Source organism: Capronia coronata (genome assembly GCF_000585585.1).
Source record: "Capronia coronata CBS 617.96 chromosome Unknown acBCG-supercont1.6, whole genome shotgun sequence".
In the NCBI taxonomy this organism is placed as follows: Eukaryota; Fungi; Ascomycota; class Eurotiomycetes; order Chaetothyriales; family Herpotrichiellaceae; genus Capronia; species Capronia coronata.
This window is the reverse complement of record NW_006912898.1, coordinates 1639751-1658432: the sequence shown is the minus strand read 5'-3', so window position 1 is coordinate 1658432 and position 18682 is coordinate 1639751. Positions and strand designations below refer to the sequence as shown.

The following is an 18682-nucleotide window of genomic DNA, read 5'->3' as shown; positions in this document are numbered from 1 at the left end:
ATCTCCTCCGCAACCACATACACGCACCAGCCAACCAACGCAGTCGTCTACCAGGAATGAGAACAGGGTCGATTGGTTGACGCGATTGTCATCTGAGCCGACAGTGTGGCCTCGTATTAACCTGCTCACCGACAAGAGACAAGAAGAGGTGTCCAATCTGGCCTGGATCAGCCTGTCTGCTGCCTCTGATATCCTTGCTCAGCGACGTCTGACCTTGTCCCCGAAACCCTGTACCAACATCAGACGGGTTCTCAGGGTCCCTCAAGAGTCTAAACCGACTTGCACCATCTGACCAACACGGATCTGACCGACTGATCCATCCCATATTATATACTCCATGCCAAAATTCCTCCACAAGATCTCCGCCCGCTTCTCGACTGCCTTTCATTAAACACACTTTGCCCTTCCCAGCGGCGCTGCTGGAATAGTTGCTGCAATGGCTACCGCAACTGTGACCGAAGTCATCACGAAAACCCTCCAGGCGACAACCTCCCCTAGCGCCAGTACTGTCCGAGCAACTCCCCAGGGCGGCGTCTTCGAGCATGTCAATCCGACTCAATATGACCCCAAAAACCCTCTCACCCTGTTTGTCATCCAGGCCAGCATTGTCATTATTCTCACTCGGATCATTCACATCCCTCTCGCATACCTCCGACAGCCCAGAGTCATCGCAGAAGTCATTACCGGAATCATATTAGGACCATCGATCATGGGCAGAATACCAGGCTTTACGAAGCATATCTTCCCAACAGCATCAATGCCCGCCTTCTCTCTGGCTGCGAACCTGGGATTGGTCCTTTTTCTGTTCCTGGTCGGATTAGAGGTGGACTTGCGATTTCTTGTGAGGAATTGGCGGATCGCCTTAAGTGTCGGGGCTGCTGGAATGGCTTTGCCCTTTGGTCTCGGCGCGGCGATTGCTTGGGGCCTGTACAACGAGTTCAGGAATGATTCCGACGTGGCTCCTATCAGCTTTGGAGTGTATATGCTTTTCATCGGTGTGGCTATGGCGATCACGGTGCGTTTGAAAAGCCCATCCCTTTCTCTTGTCCCGCTGACCATATGCAGGCGTTTCCCGTCCTCTGTCGTATCTTGACATCCCTGAAGCTGCTTAGCACTCCTGTCGGGGTGATTGTCCTCTCGGCTGGGGTCGGGAACGATGTCGTCGGGTGGGTTCTGCTTGCTCTTTGCGTTGCCCTCGTCAACTCTGGCGCCGGGCTCACCGCACTGTGGATTCTGCTTGTCGCTATCGGATACATCCTATTCGTGACCTTCGCCGTCAGGCCCTGCTTCATTTACCTTCTCAGAAGGACTGGAAGTCTTGCCAATGGTCCAACCCAGTCTATTGTTGCCTTGACGGTTCTGCTCGTCCTTGCCTCGGCCTTCTTTACTGGAATCATTGGGATCCATCCTATCTTCGGGGCTTTCATTATTGGCCTGATGGCACCACACGAAGGCGGATTTGCGGTCAAGCTCACAGAGAAACTCGAGGATCTTGTCAGCGTATTGTTTCTTCCCTTGTACTTCGCGCTGTCCGGGCTCAGCACGAATCTAGGCCTTCTCGACAACGGGATCACCTGGGCATACGTGGTTGGTGTGTGTGCAATCGCATTTTTTGGGAAGATTGTTGGTGGTACATTGGCATCGCGGCTGAACGGTCTTGTCTGGCGGGAGTCCCTCACCATTGGCTGTCTCATGTCGTGCAAAGGGCTGGTGGAGCTGATCGTGTTGAACATTGGTCTACAAGCCAAAATTCTGACCACTCGAACGTTTACCATTTTTGTCGTCATGGCTCTTGTCACCACCTTCGCCACGACACCGTTGACAACATGGCTGTATCCCCCTTGGTACCAGCAGAAATTGGAATTGTGGAAGCAAGGCAAGATTGACTGGGATGGAAACCCACTCCATCACGACGGCGACCACGACGACAGCAGCGAAGCTGACACATTGGCTAAGACCGTTGTGGCACGGAGAGTCCTCGTATACCTTCGCTTGGACGGTCTCCCAAGCTTGTTCACTCTGGTCTCTCTTTTCGCTCACAAGCGGGACGAGCTTGATGGCCTTCCGCCACAGGCCAACAACCAGCCCTGGGCCAAAGACCGAGAAGTCACGCAAAACACGCAAGCCATGGCCTCATTGGTAACCCTTCGGCGACCCCTCCAGATGCACGCCTTACGCCTCATGGAACTCACGGAGCGCGGGTCCAGCGTGATGCGTGTTACCGAGATTGAAGAGTTTGCTGGTCGAGACCCCGTCATCAAAGCCTTTGGTACATTTGGGCACACTCGCGACATCGCCGTTACCGGGCAGATTGCGGTTGTACCGGAGCACTCTTTCTCAAGCACGCTCCTGTCTCGCGCGCAGGACCTGCGGTCCGATTTGATCATCATCCCCTGGTCTGAAACCGGGTCCATGTCCGAGTATGCACATATTTTCGACGATAAGCCTGGCGACCCGCTCGCAAACAAGGAGTTTGGGGCGCTTGTGAGCCAGATGTTTGATCAAGCACGTCGAGCGTGTCACGTCGCCGTGTTCATCGACCCTAGTGTCCTCTCCGGACCGGGTACCGCCACGGCAGACTCGCCCGTTCATGGACGACAGCCTCAACAACTAAGCCCAACCATGACAGGAAAGAGCAATGTCGAGCACGTGAACGCTACCGTGCAATTCAAACCTGCAGATAGCGGACGATACAGGCTTTTGGTGCTATACCAAGGCTACGACGATGATCTGTTTGCAGTCCGTCTGGGATTGCAGCTCGTTAAAAACGAAATGGTCGACCTACATATCCTCAACGTGCGCATGGCCGACGACGACGACATCGAAGAGTATTCCAAGGAAACAGGCCTTCACGGCTCGAGGACACGCTCAGACCACGAGTTTTACCTTCTACGGACGTGCATTCCCGAGGGTATGCGTGAGAGAGTCTCCATTGTCGACGTCGACGTCGGCATCTCCGGCATCGAAGCAGTGCTCGCCGCCATTGCACAGCCCAGCGCCGCCGAGACGGTTGTGCTGGTCGGCCGCACTACCCCGGCTTTCGGCACTGGCGAGCATTCATTATCCAGCTCCCAGGTTATGGCTGGAAGTACTAGCCGGGATGAGTCTCGCACACTCGGTCCTCTGGCGACAAGCCTGGTCAAGGCAGTGAACGACAGACAGCTCAACGCCGGGCTACTGGTCGTGCAGGCTCGCAGGGAGCCTGACGAGGCCGGGCCGACAGCTCCCAGTGCGGGCGTCAAAGGCTTGTCGCAGTTGAACAGGACGAGCACCTTCGGTACTGATTAGCAGAGCACTCAGCGCCACTCCGCGATGGGCGTGTGGTACAGGGCGCGTTCTTACTTCTCATCCCTCTTTCCAATTCACTCGCAATCAAATCTGCCTGAGCAGGTGATGACATACTAAAGCGGGATAGCGGAAAGACATATGGGATGGATTGTGTAGGACTACTAGCCGACCAGCGAGCAGATGTCGTTCTGGCCTCCGGAGCTAGACGGGACATACATGCAAACCGATCTGCGTACTTCTTTCATGGGGATCTCTATATATCATTGGAACGTCGAGGAAGAAACATAAGGGGTAACGTTTCAGGGGTATACGAGCACCGCATACCTAATATCGGATCATGACGCTAGGTGGCACAGTGAAAGCCGCTGGATCATGGAGTCAATCAAGTAGATTTTCTGTTTCTGACTTTTCATGACACATCAACTGTGCTGAAGAAAACAAGGTCGCTAAATGCTCATAGCGGGCGAGAAACGCGGGCTCTTGTGATAGCTCGGACAAATTGCACATCATTCCTGCTTAAGTGTCCGTTCCCAGCCAACTGCAGAGCCGTAAAAAGGCGTGGGAAGGATCCATTACTCTAATCGACCTTCTCACTATCCTGCGCCGTCTTCCTTCTGTGTCGCGCAAGGGCAGGAACAGGCTCCATTGAGGCGATAGGTGGAGATAGAGAGGATGGTAGGATACCACAAGATACTCTTTCAAGAGCAGCACCTCGGTAGTTTTCGTCTGGGACTCAACCACATAGAAGTCGAAACGAAGAGGCCGGGACGTCGGTACGAGTCTACCGGCCTACACGGATGACGCCGGCGGCGATGAGTTTCTGAATCTTGCCGCGGATGCCGGGGTTCTTCATGTGCTCGTTGAGGGCGGCGGGGTCGTTCTTGGCCTGTTGCAGAATCGATTGCATGACTGGATCGGAGAGGATTTGCACTAGAGAGAGAGGGAGACATTGTTAGCATCGGTCGTTGACGGTCTTAGGTTGGGAGGGATGAGTGAATCACTTACTGATGTCGGGATCGTTCTGGATCCTGGCCGCCGTCTGCTCCTCGGTCTCGCCCGCGCGAGCAGCATACATGGCCTCGAGAGCCTTCTGCTGCTGTTGCTCGATTTCGCGGGCATTCTTGCCGCCTTCGTCGTGCTCCATGGCCTCGGTGAGCACGTCCAGACACTTGTTGTACTCCTTCATGCCGTACAGAGCCTGGGCTTTGCGCAGGTAGGCTTTGATGAACTTGGGGTCGCGCTTGATGGCTTCGTCGCAGTCTTGAAGGGCGTTGGGGAACTCCAGAAGCTTGATCAGTGCGGCCGCGCGGTTGCTGTAGCCTCGAGGGTCGTCTGGTGCTCGCTTCGTGAGCTCGGTGTACGCTTCCACGGCGCCGGGCCAGTCTGCGTTCTTGAATCGCTCTGCTCCGAGGAGACGAGCCTCTTCTGCCTTCTGCGGGTCAATGTATGCGTCCCTTTCCGCCTTGATTTTAGCCTTCTCGGCCGCTCTGAGCTTCGTGAGGATGTCCGGCGTGCGGTGCTCCGTCAGCGATTTCTGGAAGTTGTCGATGGCCTTTGGTAGGTCGCCCAGCTTCTCGTACGCCGAGCCAATCCGCCCGAACGCTTTGGCAATGATCTTGAAGTCGGCGAGGATTTGTCGACCTTCCTCAATGGCCTTTTCGCACGCCTCGATACAGCCCTGGTAGTCGCCCTTCTCGTACTTGGCGGCTCCCAGGTTCGTCAGATAGGTAATGTCCTTGTGCAGGTCCCAGGCCTTGCTGTAGTGTTCAATTGCTTCATCGAATTGTCGCTTCTTGTAGAAGTCGTTGCCCAACTTCTTCTCTTGTTCGGCCTCCTCTTTGGCTTTCTTTGCTGCAATTGCCTCCTCATCTTCGGGCTCCGGTTCGGGCTCGGGCTCGGGTGCTTTCTCCTCGGGCTTCTTCGTCTCGGCAGGTGGAGGGTTCGACGCTGGACCGGCGTCGGTCATAGGCACATCCTCCTCTGCTTCCGTCGGCTTTCCTGCTCCTGAAGGCGCGCCCTCGGGCGGCATTCCCATTTGCATGTCAACGCCCAGTAGTACACCCATCACCTGTAGGAACCTCGGGTCACCCAGCTCCTGGCCCATTTCGTTGGGGTTCTTGGCCAGCCGTTGCAGTTTGCCCATGAACTGCGGATCGGCGAGGAAGGGAGCGGTCTTCGGGTTGCTGGCCAGCTTCTGGATGAGCTGAGGATCACTGAAGATGTTGCCCAGACCTCCCATATCAGCGCCGTCCGCACGAGCCTCGGCCTCGATGGCTCTGTTGACGGCGTCGAGTCCTGACTTGGCTTGGGCGTTGGTCGGGTCGAGCTTGAGAGCCTCTTCATAAGAGTCCTTGGCTCCAACAAGATCGCCTACACCATGCTGAGCAGCGCCTTTCCGTCCCCAGCCCTTGGCCCAGTCAGGCTTGATCTTTGTCGTCTTTTGGGCATCTTCAAGCGCCTTTTGGTATTCCCGGAGAGAGGCGTATGCGCCTGAACGGTTCGAGTAGAGGACGTGGTTTGAGGGATCTAATTCAATAGCCTGCGAGAATTTCTCACTGCTTTTTGTCAGCCGATCTCATCTTGCGAGAAGTGCTTGGTGTGCGCGACTACTTACACGGCAGTCTGGAAGTCTTTGGCTGCGAAAGCCTTATTGCCTTCAACCTTGAGGGCGTCGGCCATGCTGGCTGCGAGATCGGTGATGCTGGATTTGAGAGACGGTAAGATGTATCGTACACAATAAAACTATGCTTGTGATTTTGAGTGAGCAATACAAAGACAGCGTGATGGAGGTAATTTAAAGGCTGGTTGTTGTACACGAACTTTGACTGTTGCAAAGGCTGCTTGCTGCACCCATGTACTACTGTGCAGTTCTATGTCATCCACTACTTACGGTACTTTGTATGGTGACTGCGGGTCCTGGAAGCACTGTCTAGAAAATTCGGTGCACGGGCCACGACCAGCCTAGTCCAGGCTGCTACTGACTGGCACTGCACCGGTTAGTGCTGGTATAGTTAGGCTGCTTAGGCTGCTTAGTCGACTGCTACAGAGGATCTCATGCCTATAACCGCAGCCTAAGGAGCCTGGAGACCACCCCGGGACACACACAGCCACCAAACGCAAGGCGCATGGAGGGACCGACAAGGCTGGAGATCGCGGGCAAGGACATTCGGACAGCCTGATCCGCCAACAAACCAACCAGCCGTGGAAACTTGTTCATTTCACAACTGAGCATGGCGCCTAGGATGAATGTGCGACTAGTACTACCTACCTCCTTGTATCACTGTGTACCTACCCAGTACATAGTATACAGTCTCGTAGATTTCCCATAGAGACAGTAAGGAGCAAACATACCCTGAAAGCCTCGCCAAACTGCGGCCAACCCCACTAGTTTCCTCGCGCCAACGAACTTGAGCCAAAAATTCAGCACTGCATCAAGTGGGCTCACTCGTCCATTTATTTTCTGGGACACTTGATATTCACTAACACACGAATCTTCTGCCAGTATGCTGCGGTGACAGTCATTCACTCCTCACTTGTCCATCGTTTGTCTCAGCAATTCGTTGCTGAACCATCATGTTCTGCTATTTCTACCCTCATCGGTAGCGCATCTCGTGAGCATTCCACCAAGATGGTGCCCCCAAAGGTCGCTGCGTCCCCGACGCCAGGACCATTGCAGAGAGGAGGCCGAAACCGCATTGCGGAAGCCCTTTACGCCTGGTGTCAGAAGCACTACGAAGTCGGCCATGTCTTCGGTCAAGACGAACTCCTCTCCGCCGGCATCATCCCGAATCAAGACCTCTCCATCCTTCTCTCCTCTGTCACGCATCTCGTCGATCAGTCTCTCTTCAGACTCCATGATCGAATTGGGGGCACCATAGGCTGGGAGTTGGTAGACCAAGAGAAAGCCAAAAAGTATAAGACACCACCTTGATTCAGACCTCCAGTCCTGACTTTGATGTCTACAGCTACGCAGGCCTTACCCGCGACGAGAGAATCGTGTTGTTCATCGTCGACGCCGCCGGCACCTCGGGAATATGGACCAAAATCATCAAGTTCCGCTCCTCCCTCCATGGCAGGGTGTTGGATCGGGTGTACAAGAGTCTGGAAGCAAAAGGCCTCATCAAGCCCATGAAACATGTCAAGAATCCTGGTCGAAAGATGTACATCCTTGCAGGATTGGAGCCATCCGAGGAAGCAAGCGGAGGGGCATGGTTTTCCGAGGGTCGCCTCGATATCGGTCTCGTGGACACCATTTCCAAAGTCGTCGAGCATTATGTTTCTACACAGAGTTGGCAGGTTGTCGAACCAGAAGACGAGGAGGATGAGCCGCCTTTGCCGGGCCAGAAGCGGAAGGCCTCAGTGGCAGGACTCGATAGTCCGGGTGACGAGAGAGTCAAAGCGGTAAAGGACAATGAAGGACAGCATAAGGCTAAAGGCCCGAAACACGCACCTCAGAAATCTTACCGACCGTTCGATGCCGGCTGGAGATCATATCCCACTTTAAGGGACATCACTAACCACATTATGAAAATCAACGTCACACCTACGATTCTCCCACAGAATGCGATTAAGCAGTTGCTGGAGGTGATGGTATACGATGATCGTTTATTCAAGATGCACCGCAGCCCGAACGATGATGAAATTCCAGACGACCCGGTGTCCAACATTGTGACGATGTATCGGTCCTTCAAGACTCCCAATGATCTACTCGAGCGACACCAGTTGGAGAAGCGCAAAGTCAGCAGCCATGAGAGCGTCCGCAAGGCCGCACTGCGACAGCAAGAGCTGGAAGACATTGGCCGAGGTGGAACAAGTGAAGTGCCCTGCATGATGTGCCCCGTCTTCGAAATCTGCGGTGACGGTGGGCCGGTCAATGCTGTCACCTGCAAATACTTCGACCAGTGGTATGTGAAACTTGCGGAGGCAGATAAAGAAGCCGGTGTTGGGCAGTACAACCCCAAAGGGAAAGAGAAGAATCAACACAAGGATCGGCAAGAGACGAACCAGGTGGTGAATGGCAACTCGGGGCCGAGGGTCGACGTCGACCTGGAACCGTCCTAGCACATGCTATTCACGATGGTGGATTGGGTCATGTCATGAATGACCGTGTACTTTTTCGGCTCACCGGCATGGCGACGGCGTTACGTCAACTTTCATCACATTCGCAAGGGACATGATACTTCAACCACAGCAGGAGATTTGTCGGTATTCTGAGTTCAATTGCGGCTAGAGACCCGCACAGGGATGATACCAGGATGATATGGGATGAAAACACCGAGATACCCTTTTGCGAGCGACATCACGTAAGATGTGGATGGAAAAGACCAGCAACGGTTTGAATTGCAGGCCATAGACTCCAGTCTAGATCAGGTAACTGGAATCTCTCTGCGAAGATGCTAGCGATCAATAGATACAATTGATACCCACTTCTATGAACAACCTCAACGTAGACTTTGCCCAGAAAAGACTTTTGGGCACGCCCGATCTGCATTCTTTCGCGTCGGACAAATAAATCATGCCATGCCCTGCCCATGGGGCCCCGAAACGCCATGCTGCAGCAAAAAGCAAACCTCACCATGATGCAGCCTCATATGAGCTGTCGGTTCTGTCCTAACTCATGAGATCGCCTAGTCTGGAGCCATTCCGCTCCAACTCTCTCCTGCGACTGGCTCTGGCTATGGCACCTCCAGCACCGTCTCTCTCTTCCTTGACCTCGTCCCTCTCATGGCGATGGGCCTTCAGTTCCTCCTCAACCTCTTCTCTCCACCCCTGGATATCTGGCGGAATATAGCGCATCTGCACCGACGGCGCACCCTTGATGTAATTGAGCTGCTCTCGCACGTGACGGATGATGCGTTCAATGTCAGCCCTCGTGTTCATGTTCTCTTTCCTCCAGCCGCTGAGGTTGGGGAACAAGGTGAGGCCTTCGCGGCGGAAGGCTTCACGGTACGGCATGTGTTCGGGCAGAGCCGGGTTCAGCGTCTTGTCGGCGCCGATCAAGATCGAGGTCTCGTGAGCCCATGCTCGGGCGACATTGCGCGGCGTGTAGCCGCCTCCGCCGACGACAATCATAGGTATATTGAAGCTTTTGACGAAGCTGACACATTGGCCGTGGCCGCGGATGTTGAGATTGAAACAACCCAGCCGGTCATGGCCCAGGCTGTCGGCGCCGCATTGCAGCACGATGGCCGTCGGACGGAAGATTTTGATGGTGGGCTCGATGATGTTCTGGAACAGATACGCATACCCTTCGTCATCGATGCCGTCGTTCAGAGGCACGTTGATCGTGTAGTTCTTGCCAGGATTATCCGGGTGCAATGGACCCGTGGAATCCAGGGGTCCTGTACCGGGGAAGAAAACCTCCTTGTCATACTTGTGGAAAGACACGCACATGACCCGATCGGTCGACCAGAACGCCTGCTCAACCCCGTCGCCGTGGTGGACGTCGATGTCGATGTACAAGACGCGCGGGTTGTACCGTAATAATTGCAGAACAGCCAGGACAATGTCGTTGACGTAGCAGAAGCCTGAAGCCTCGGCCTTTTTCGCGTGATGCAGGCCGCCGCTCCAGTTGATGGCAATGTCGGATTGATGATTGACCAGTTTGCGTGCCGCGTCGATGGATGCTCCCGCGTAGTTGGTGCAGAAGTCGTACAGGCCGTCGAAAATGGGACAGTCTTCGCCCACGCCGAAAATCGACGACGTATACCCTTGCGGACCTGTCGCGAGCTCCGGGTACATTTCGTAGATGTTTGCCGGAGTCGCGACGCTGAGGAATTCGACGTATTCGTCCTTATGGAATTCGGCGATCTCGTCTCGGGTTGCCGGTCGGGAAATGTACGTGTCCATGGCGGTGTGCATGCCGTAGGAGAGCACGAGCGATTTGGTCAGTGTCAGCCGCCACGGCTTCATGGGATGCGTTTGTCCGAAATGGTGGTTTTCCACCGCCGGGTTGTAGTGCCATGACACCGTGTAGCCCTTGGGGCGAGAGATTCCGTTTGCTTCGATCTCGCGCTGAATTTTCGACGACAGTGAGAACGTCGTTGGTGCGCCAGCGTCCTGCCCAGAGGAATACTCTTGCACAATGGAACCGTGGGCCATATTGGCGGTCTAGAAAATGGAGACAGATTCACCTGGGTGAAAACAGTTCAGATAGCAGTGGAGAGTCGGTACAGGTGTCGTCGCGCCACAAGTTCATGATGCGCGCGACTGAGCTCGTCGTCAAGGACCGAAGTGCAGCGGTCCGTGGATTGATTGATTCCTCCCCTAAAAGTCTGGAATGTCTATTTCTCGGACACGGACTTTGGCGCGTACAAAAGGCGTGCTGCTGAGGCTGGATGTAGAGGGCGAGTAAATCAAATTAGCAGAAGTACATGGGTGGAAAGCAAAGTTCTAGGTCGAGGCTGCAAGGCTTTGATGTTGCAGGTGGCGATCACCAATAATCAACGCTGTGGCTGGGCAGATTTTCTGTGGCGGTGTATGCGCGCCACAAGACCCAAAGAAGTTTAGCCCGTCTTTGTACCGACAAACTTCAAGGAGGCCGCTTCATCTTCAGCTTCACCTCCTACTCACTTGAAGGCTTCCGACACTCTCTACTCTTTTGCAGGTGACTGATCCGGCGGTGACTCGGTCGCACCTTACATAACCCCTCTGCGCGCGGACAAGCCACTCCCCCTGTTTTGAAGGCCGCCGGAACGCGCGCTACACTGCACTTGACTTGAAAGCACGTAAGTCAGTCATACCAGGCAGGGAGGGCGAGGCATCCATATCCAGCCACCACGCCATCAAAATGGCATCAAATGAGGATTGCGCCTCGGTTTTGGAGCAGTTTATCAACGATGCTGCCAATCTGCCCGCCGAGATCAACCACATGATGGAAGAAATCCAGGCCAAAGATAAAGATCTTCAGAAATTCCTGTCCGTGGTCACCCAGAAAGAAAGCAATCTCCAAAAGCACATCAAGGTGAATGGCGTTCTTGCGCCACACCCCAAAGAGAATGAGTACTCGGAGCTTATTAAGAAAAATTACGAACTTGGTCTCCAACTTCAGGATCAGAAAATCACGTTGAGTGAAAAGGCCTGTAATCTCCTTGAGAGACAGGTCAAGAGATTGGACCTGAAGATCAAAGAGTTGCAAAAGGACGGTCAGCTGCTCGACGGGCCCCCGCTGCCCAGTGTCTTCAACCGTAAGGCTGAGACGCAGAAGGCCCTCATCGATATGCCGTCAAGCCTCCCACTGCAGAATGCATCCATTAGTGCTCTCAACGTGAAACCGCATCGCACAAATGCAACTATGGTTGCACCTGCACAGCAGGGTCCAGCGAGGCAAGTTCCACAGATAGTGACGGCTATTGCACCTCCTCAACGAAGTTCGGCTCCTGCCACTCCTGCCTCAGCTGTTCAACAACAACGCCAACGAGAACGAGAACACTCGCTCGGCGCGGACACCAAGAGACGTAAGCTGGGAAATCCGCTTGCGGGCGCAAATCTACCTGTTCAACCATCTGGTCTTCGACAGTCGTCACTGGGACCTGGTACACCGAAAGCAGGTACGCCTACGGGCCCAACCAGCCGTGCTGGCAGCCTACCTCGAACAACCGGCTCCCAACAACCCACAGGCCCACCTAAGAAGTCTGGCCTCTCGAAGAAAGTAGTCTCGCACCAGCAGGTCAACAAGCTCAAACAGAAGGGTGCAATGAAAGGGAGGCTTTCTGTCGGACGCAAAAAAGGCCAGTCACCCTCTGTGCGGGGAGGGCGTGGAGGGACGACCGCGTCGGAAGATGCAGAGTCTGTCTTGTCCTCTGCGGATGCGTCCGAGACGGATGCCTCGCAGACTAGAGGACGAAGAGGGATCAAGAAACAAGTTGTCGAGGACGGCGACGCCGACCTGGGCGAGGACGAAGAAGCGGAAGATGAAGAAGGTGAAGATGACAAGCGATATTGTTTCTGCAACCAACGCAGCTATGGTGAAATGGTCGCTTGCGAGAACGACGATTGCCCCTACCAATGGTTCCATACCGGCTGCCTCAACATGAAGAAGGTGCCGGACGAGGATGAAGACTGGTACTGTCCGACGTGCAGAGAGAAGCCCGAGATCATCGAAAAGGTGCGATTGAAGAAGAAGGGAGGTAGAAAGTAGTGTTGTCTTGTTATCATCCCCTTATACAAGCATTGTAATAGACTAAATGAAGTATCTCATTTGATAATCCATCTGTCTACTCGCCTGACTGTCATCGTATCGTCCTGCTCTTACCTTTACCAATAATAATATGTTGTCCTCGTCTTCGCAATAATGTTCCCAAAGTGGGATCCCGCTATCATTTTTCATACCCGCATTGTCCGGTTGACAGGTGGAGCTTCCGCTTGCCTCCCGGTCCGAGTCGGCTATGATATGGAATATACCGTTGGCCAATGGTATCTGATTGGTGGTACAAAGCATTTGGTGCATCCCCTCAGCTGCAAAGGTTCTTGACGGGAGGCTCGGTTTTCAGCTGACCCCTGTCACCCAATAATGCTGGACCTTGCCAGCTACCCGATCTGATTGTTCAACCTTAAATACGCAATCAGCGGTAAATCAGCTGCGAAGGTGATACTGGGGGAGACCGGAAGCGTGGCTGTGATGCGGCAGAGCAGGGAAATGTGGGATCACAGTGTCGTCAATCGTCTAGTAGACCTGGTTCTGCCGAGAAGTCTTGTCCTCACAGCCTGCGGCTTTAGGGTATATCCAAGAAAGCATGGTCTATCTGTTCGGTGCAAAGCGAAGATCGATCGTAAAAAGGACGAATAAAGTACTCGGTGGAGTGAAAGGTTTGACGCCCCATCGTGTGGTCTTCAGCTCGCTTGCTCCGGGAGTGATTATTAGGCCTCCCTAGCCACTACTACCTAGGTACGTACTACTACTCGACTCGCGTCAGCTGTTCGTGGCTCCAATTAATGACACACTGCAGCTGAAATACTTTTCCAGGTCCCAGTTGCGCAGGCGCCGTCAATCAGGTTCTCCGCACCTTCACTCGCCTGCTCCCCATCCACTTATTACCTACCAGCCGCTTGTTCCAAGAGGCGCGGCGCAGCTCAAAGGCACGTTGAGAAGCATCTTCATTTCTCTCTTTCTTTTCCTTCTGCAGGAAAGCGAGGTTGAGTTGTCGAGTTGCAGGAAGGGTTATTGGAGCGTCTACATGGTTTTGTTCGCTCATTGCGGTCCAGTTTCTCCCCTTTCATGTCTCCTGCGAACCACTGGGCCCCGAACTCCCACTGGTGACTCGTCCTTGCGGAACAACCATGAGCTCCGGGTTTAAAAACGAGCTCAAGGCACAAGGTGCCATTGAAGCTGCTCAAGACCCCAATAATGCTGTCACCGCTGAGGACGCACAAAGAGTCATCGTAGACGAGAGCAGAAAAGCGGGCTCGACGGCGCTGCACTTCGATCCCGATGCGTCGCCTGAGGAGAAGGCCGCGCAAGCCAGGCCGGTCAGATGCCCCATCTTGCAGAGCCCGTTCACTGCTAACCTGCACCTAGCGGGTCAACGATACCGGTCGTCCTCCCAAAGGCGTTGGAATTGCTACAGATATTGTGAGTTATCTATTTGCCGCTGCTCTGGCTATTACCTAACTTGCGCAGGACGACGGTAAACCGGATCAATACGACCTCCCTACTCCCGAACCGTTGGCTGTAGCGGAGTCGAACAGGGCGTCCGGCGATGCATCTGGGGCTACAAATGGGGCACCCCCTGAAGAAGAAGAAGACTGGACAAAGGTGGGTTGGACTCCACGGTTCGGGAGTGGCGAGACCCAAGATGATCAAGACGGTGGAAATCTCCTCGATCACCAAACTTTCCTGGAAGGAGCACTGGACGAGAAGTTCTACGGCGGTGCGTATATTCCCATGGAAGGGTTACAATGGACACGACGCTGAGGATTCCAGATTGGTACCACAACGCTGCCGTGATAATATTCGCTTGTCTTTCATCATGGCTCGTTGCCGTCCTCGGCGGTGGTCTAGGATGGGTCTTTATCATCATGGCCACGTGCGGGACATACTACCGGACCTCTGTCAGGCGTGTACGACGCAACTTCAGAGACGACATCACTCGAGAGCTTGCAAAGGCCCGCCTGGAGACCGACAACGAAAGCCTGGAATGGATGAACAGCTTTCTGGTAAAGTTCTGGCCGATTTATGCACCTCAACTAGCAAAGGGCATCATACAGTCTGTCGACCAGGTTCTCAGCACCTCGACCCCAGCATTCTTGGACAGCATGCGAATGGAGACGTTCATTCTAGGCACCAAGCCTCCACGGATGGAACATGTCAAGACTTATCCCAAGTCGGAGGATGACATTGTCATGATGGACTGGAAATTCAGCTTCACGCCGACCGACACCATGGATATGACGATGCGGCAGCTCAAAACCAAGATCAACCCGAAGGTGGTGCTGGAAATCCGTATCGGCAAAGGTGTTGTCAGCAAAGCCATGAAAGTCATTGTTGAAGATTTCGAGTTTTCGGGTCTGATGCGAGTGCGCATAAAACTGCAGATTCCATTTCCTCACATCGACAGAGTCGACGTATGCTTCCTCGAGCGCCCAACCATTGACTATGTCTGCAAACCAATTGGCGGAGAGACATTTGGGTTCGACATCAATTTCATCCCTGGGCTGGAAACATTCATCAAAGAACAGATCCATGGAAACCTGGCCCCGATTATGTACGCGCCAAACGTGTTCCCGATCGAGGTCGCCAAGATGCTGTCCGGCAATCCAGTTGACCTGGCAATAGGCGTTGTGGCCGTCACTATATACAACGCCCACGGTCTGAGAAATCCAGATAAATTCTCTGGAACGCCTGATCCTTATGTCGTCGTCTCCCTGAACGGCTCAAAGGAGCTTGCCCGCACCAAAACGATCCATGAAGACCACAACCCACGCTGGAATGAGACACTGTACATTATCATCACAAATTTCACAGACGCTCTTACTTTGGAAGTCTATGACTACAACGATGTCCGCAAAGACAAGCATCTCGGCACCGCTACGTTTGCGTTGGATCAATTCGAAACCGCTCCAGATCACGAGGGCTTGTCACTTGATGTTCTCGCAAACGGCAAGTCTCGTGGGATCGTCCAAACGGACTTGCGTTTCTTTCCTGTTTGGCAACCTCATAAGCTTCCAACGGGTGAAATCACTCCTCCTCCAGAATCCAATACTGGGATCGCTCGGATCACTGTCGAACAAGCCAAGGATCTTGATGGCAGCAAGAGCTTGGTTGGAGCTTTTGATCCGTACGCCGTGCTGTTGCTGAACGGCAAAGAAATCCACACTACCAACAAACTCAAGCACACCAACAATCCTGTCTTCTCGGACAGTACAAAGTCGGTCCTCATTACCGACCGGAAGAAGGCAAGGATTGGATTGGTTATCAAGGACAGTCGAGGTCTGTCCAGTGATCCAATTATAGGCAGTTACCAGATCAAATTCGATGATTTACTCAAACTGGTCGACAAGGGCCAGGAATGGTATAATCTCCACGGAACAAAGAGTGGCAAGATCAAGTTGATGCTGGACTGGAAACCGGTCGAACTGAAGGGTGTTACCGGGTCTGGAGGTTACGTTACTCCAATTGGAGTTATGCGAATCCATGTCAAAAGCGCACAGAACTTACGAAACTTCGAGACGCTCGGCAAGTCGGACCCATACGCACAAGTGTTGCTGTCTGGCATTCCCAAGGGCCGCACAGTCACGTTTCAGAACCAGCTTAATCCCGAGTGGGATGAAGTCATTTATGTCCCAATGCACTCGTCATCTGAACGGCTGGTTTTGGAAGTTATGGATGAAGAAAAGCTTGGGAAAGATCGTTCCTTGGGCCTCGTCCACATTGTGGCCGCAGACTACATCAGAGAAAGCGATGAAGGTGGGTATGAAGTTAACGATGTGAAGACGCCCCTTTCTGAGGGCTTGCGCATGGGCGGAATTGGCGAATCCAAAGGTACGATCAACTACACCGTCTCTTTCTATCCCACGTACAACGTCGTGGACCCGGAGGACGAAGAGGACGAACGCAAAGCGCAAGCTGCCATTGATGCTGCTGGCACACCAGTCGCGACACCTGCCCACAGCAAGGCGCCGTCACTGGAGGCCAAACCCTCCGTCGATATTCCGCGGCCAAGCCCAGATCTCCGACAGAGTCTCGAAACGGCTGGTAAGATTGGTCAGCCTAATGGCGCTTCATCTATCACCACCAGCTCAGTCATTTCAACGCCGCCCAAGCAGGCACCCAAGATCAGATTAACCCCGGAGAACCTCAATCAATATGGTAAGTTCCCTTCCCAACTACACTCGTATAGAGCTCTGATGTGCGCAGAATCCGGACTCCTCGTATTCAATTTGGTCGAGGGACATTTCTCGACCACCGATGTTCACCTTGAGGTGCTGATGGATGACCATGCTTTCCCTGCGTATAGCTCGGCCAAAATCAGACAGCGGGATCATCATTTTGGTGAGACTGCTGATGCTATGGTGCGCGAGATCGACATGTCCCGAATTACCATGCGGCTGGTGGAGAAGGCCGACAAGACTGGGAAGCAGGACGAGGATGATATCGTTGCCAGGCTGACTGGTTCAACACTCACTACGCTACAGCAATGCCTGTACAAGCCTACTGAGCTCACCCTCCGAAGCAACAATGGGGCCATCAACAAGGTGACCGTTATCCTGAAATATTTACCCGTCAAAATGCAGCTTGACCCCAGTGAAAGCATCAACAACATGGGTATGCTTCGAGTCGATGTGCTTGATGCGGCAGATCTTCCCTCGGCCGACCGTAATGGATACAGTGATCCCTACTGCAGGTTCAGACTGAATGGTAAAGAGGTGTACAAGACGAAGACACAGAAAAAGACGTTGCACCCGGCTTGGAACGAATTCTTCGAAGTGGCAATTTCTTCCAGAACAGGAGCCGAATTCAAAGTCGACGTGTACGACTGGGACTTTAGTGACAAGGCCGACCATCTGGGTTCTGCAGCAATCGATCTGCGGGGCCTGGAGCCGTTCAAGCCCCAGGAGCTACGAATCAAATTGGATGGCAAATCGGGTGCCATTCGACTGAGGCTGTTGTTCAAGCCTGACTACGTTACCAGGACTCGACAAGGCACTTCAACCTTTTCTGGTACATTCGCTCCAGCAGGCAAGGTGATTGGCGCTCCCGTCAAAGGTGTCGGTAAAGTAGGGGGCGGAGTTGTGAAAGGCGCATCCTTCATCAAACGCGGTCTGATCGGACGTGGAAGCAAGGAAGAAGCCCCATCAAGTGTCAATGGAGCTGTGGCGACGGCGGAGGGTATTGTTACCCCAAATACTACACCGGCCAAATCACATCCTTATCTGGACGGGTCCGCCTCTCCCGCGACACCAAATGAACTCACGCATACCCGTACCAAGAGCAGTTACTCGTCGGTGACCAATACACCCCGAGGTGGAGAGACGGGAATAGCAAGTTTCATCATCGTGTCAGCCAGTGGCTATCCCCCTGGAGCCGATGTCCGAGTCCATGTTAAGATGCTGGGTTCCCGAGGAGCAAAAGAATTGTACAAGACCAAGGCGATTAAATCGAGTTCAGGGACTGTGGAATACGACCCGAGTCACGAGAACTTCAAGGTGGCCTGTTCCGCCGATACACAATTTCAAATTGTGGTCAAGGACCACGACACTTTCCGATCCAGGGACTTGGGCGAAGGTCTTTTCTTCGTGTCCGACCAAGGCGGCGGGTCCGAGCAAATCGTCAAAGCTGGACAAGGCAGTGTGACGATTCGGAGCAACTTTACACCTAACGACACTGGAGTCTCCGACGGTCTCAAGCCTGCCATCAGTAGGCAAGATAGCCCGGATTCGAGGCGGGAGGGACGACGGAGCTTCTTTGGACGGAGGGAGGTGAGCGGTAAGCAGGATACTTCGTGAAGGCCGCAATACTGCAGAGAATGGGTATCCTTCAGCGTGGGCGTTCGTTGGCGGAGGGAGAGGAGCGTTGCAACAGGGCTCGGCTCAAGTATATAATTCCGGCAACCTCTTTTGCTATCCTGTTTCCTTGTGCCTGTATTTGCATCGATACCAAAAGAAGTTATGGACGCCACGTGGCAGGTAGCGGAGGATTAGTGCTAATGGAAATCAACTACTACTACTACCTCCAGTACATACAACAAGGCTTGACACGAAACTCGAAAGATGGTTTCCAAGCATGTGCGCGTTGATTAATTGGGCTGCAGCCCGTGCTCCCTCTCTCGGAGCATTGTGGTGAAGGCCAGGGACGAGAGGGTTCGGCGCAACGGCTAAGGAGGCGGTGAGGTTCGCGTGAGGGCGGGTCTCAGACATGGACTCGCTGCCCACGACAAGAGCGGCCTGGTCGGTGATG

The 18682-nt window shown here is 53.7% G+C and overlaps 6 protein-coding genes across 6 annotated transcripts; 4 read left to right on the top strand and 2 right to left on the bottom strand.

Moving 5' to 3' along the window:
• Positions 1-436: 436 nt before the first annotated feature.
• Positions 437-3288, top strand: A1O1_07270 (uncharacterized protein; the record flags this gene model as incomplete). Its single annotated transcript, XM_007728142.1, has 2 exons — positions 437-1015; positions 1066-3288. 2 exons carry the CDS (start codon positions 437-439, stop codon positions 3286-3288), a joined length of 2802 nt encoding a protein of 933 aa, XP_007726332.1.
• Positions 3289-4069: 781 nt separating this feature from the next.
• A1O1_07269 (stress-induced-phosphoprotein 1) lies at positions 4070-5967 on the bottom strand (the record flags this gene model as incomplete). The annotated part of the gene is made up of 3 exons (XM_007728141.1): positions 4070-4218; positions 4294-5843; positions 5903-5967. 3 exons carry the CDS (start codon positions 5965-5967, stop codon positions 4070-4072), a joined length of 1764 nt encoding a protein of 587 aa, XP_007726331.1.
• Positions 5968-6916: 949 nt separating this feature from the next.
• A1O1_07268 (uncharacterized protein) lies at positions 6917-8349 on the top strand (the record flags this gene model as incomplete). Its single annotated transcript, XM_007728140.1, has 2 exons — positions 6917-7200; positions 7254-8349. 2 exons carry the CDS (start codon positions 6917-6919, stop codon positions 8347-8349), a joined length of 1380 nt encoding a protein of 459 aa, XP_007726330.1.
• Positions 8350-8898: 549 nt separating this feature from the next.
• On the bottom strand, positions 8899-10389 carry A1O1_07267 (histone deacetylase HOS2; the record flags this gene model as incomplete). Its single annotated transcript, XM_007728139.1, has 1 exon — positions 8899-10389. The coding sequence occupies one exon, from the start codon at positions 10387-10389 to the stop codon at positions 8899-8901; it is 1491 nt and encodes a 496-aa protein (XP_007726329.1).
• Positions 10390-11077: 688 nt separating this feature from the next.
• Positions 11078-12427, top strand: A1O1_07266 (uncharacterized protein; the record flags this gene model as incomplete). The annotated part of the gene is made up of 1 exon (XM_007728138.1): positions 11078-12427. One exon carries the CDS (start codon positions 11078-11080, stop codon positions 12425-12427), a length of 1350 nt encoding a protein of 449 aa, XP_007726328.1.
• Positions 12428-13566: 1139 nt separating this feature from the next.
• On the top strand, positions 13567-18231 carry A1O1_07265 (uncharacterized protein; the record flags this gene model as incomplete). The annotated part of the gene is made up of 5 exons (XM_007728137.1): positions 13567-13755; positions 13805-13858; positions 13907-14156; positions 14210-16594; positions 16643-18231. 5 exons carry the CDS (start codon positions 13567-13569, stop codon positions 18229-18231), a joined length of 4467 nt encoding a protein of 1488 aa, XP_007726327.1.
• Positions 18232-18682: the final 451 nt, after the last annotated feature.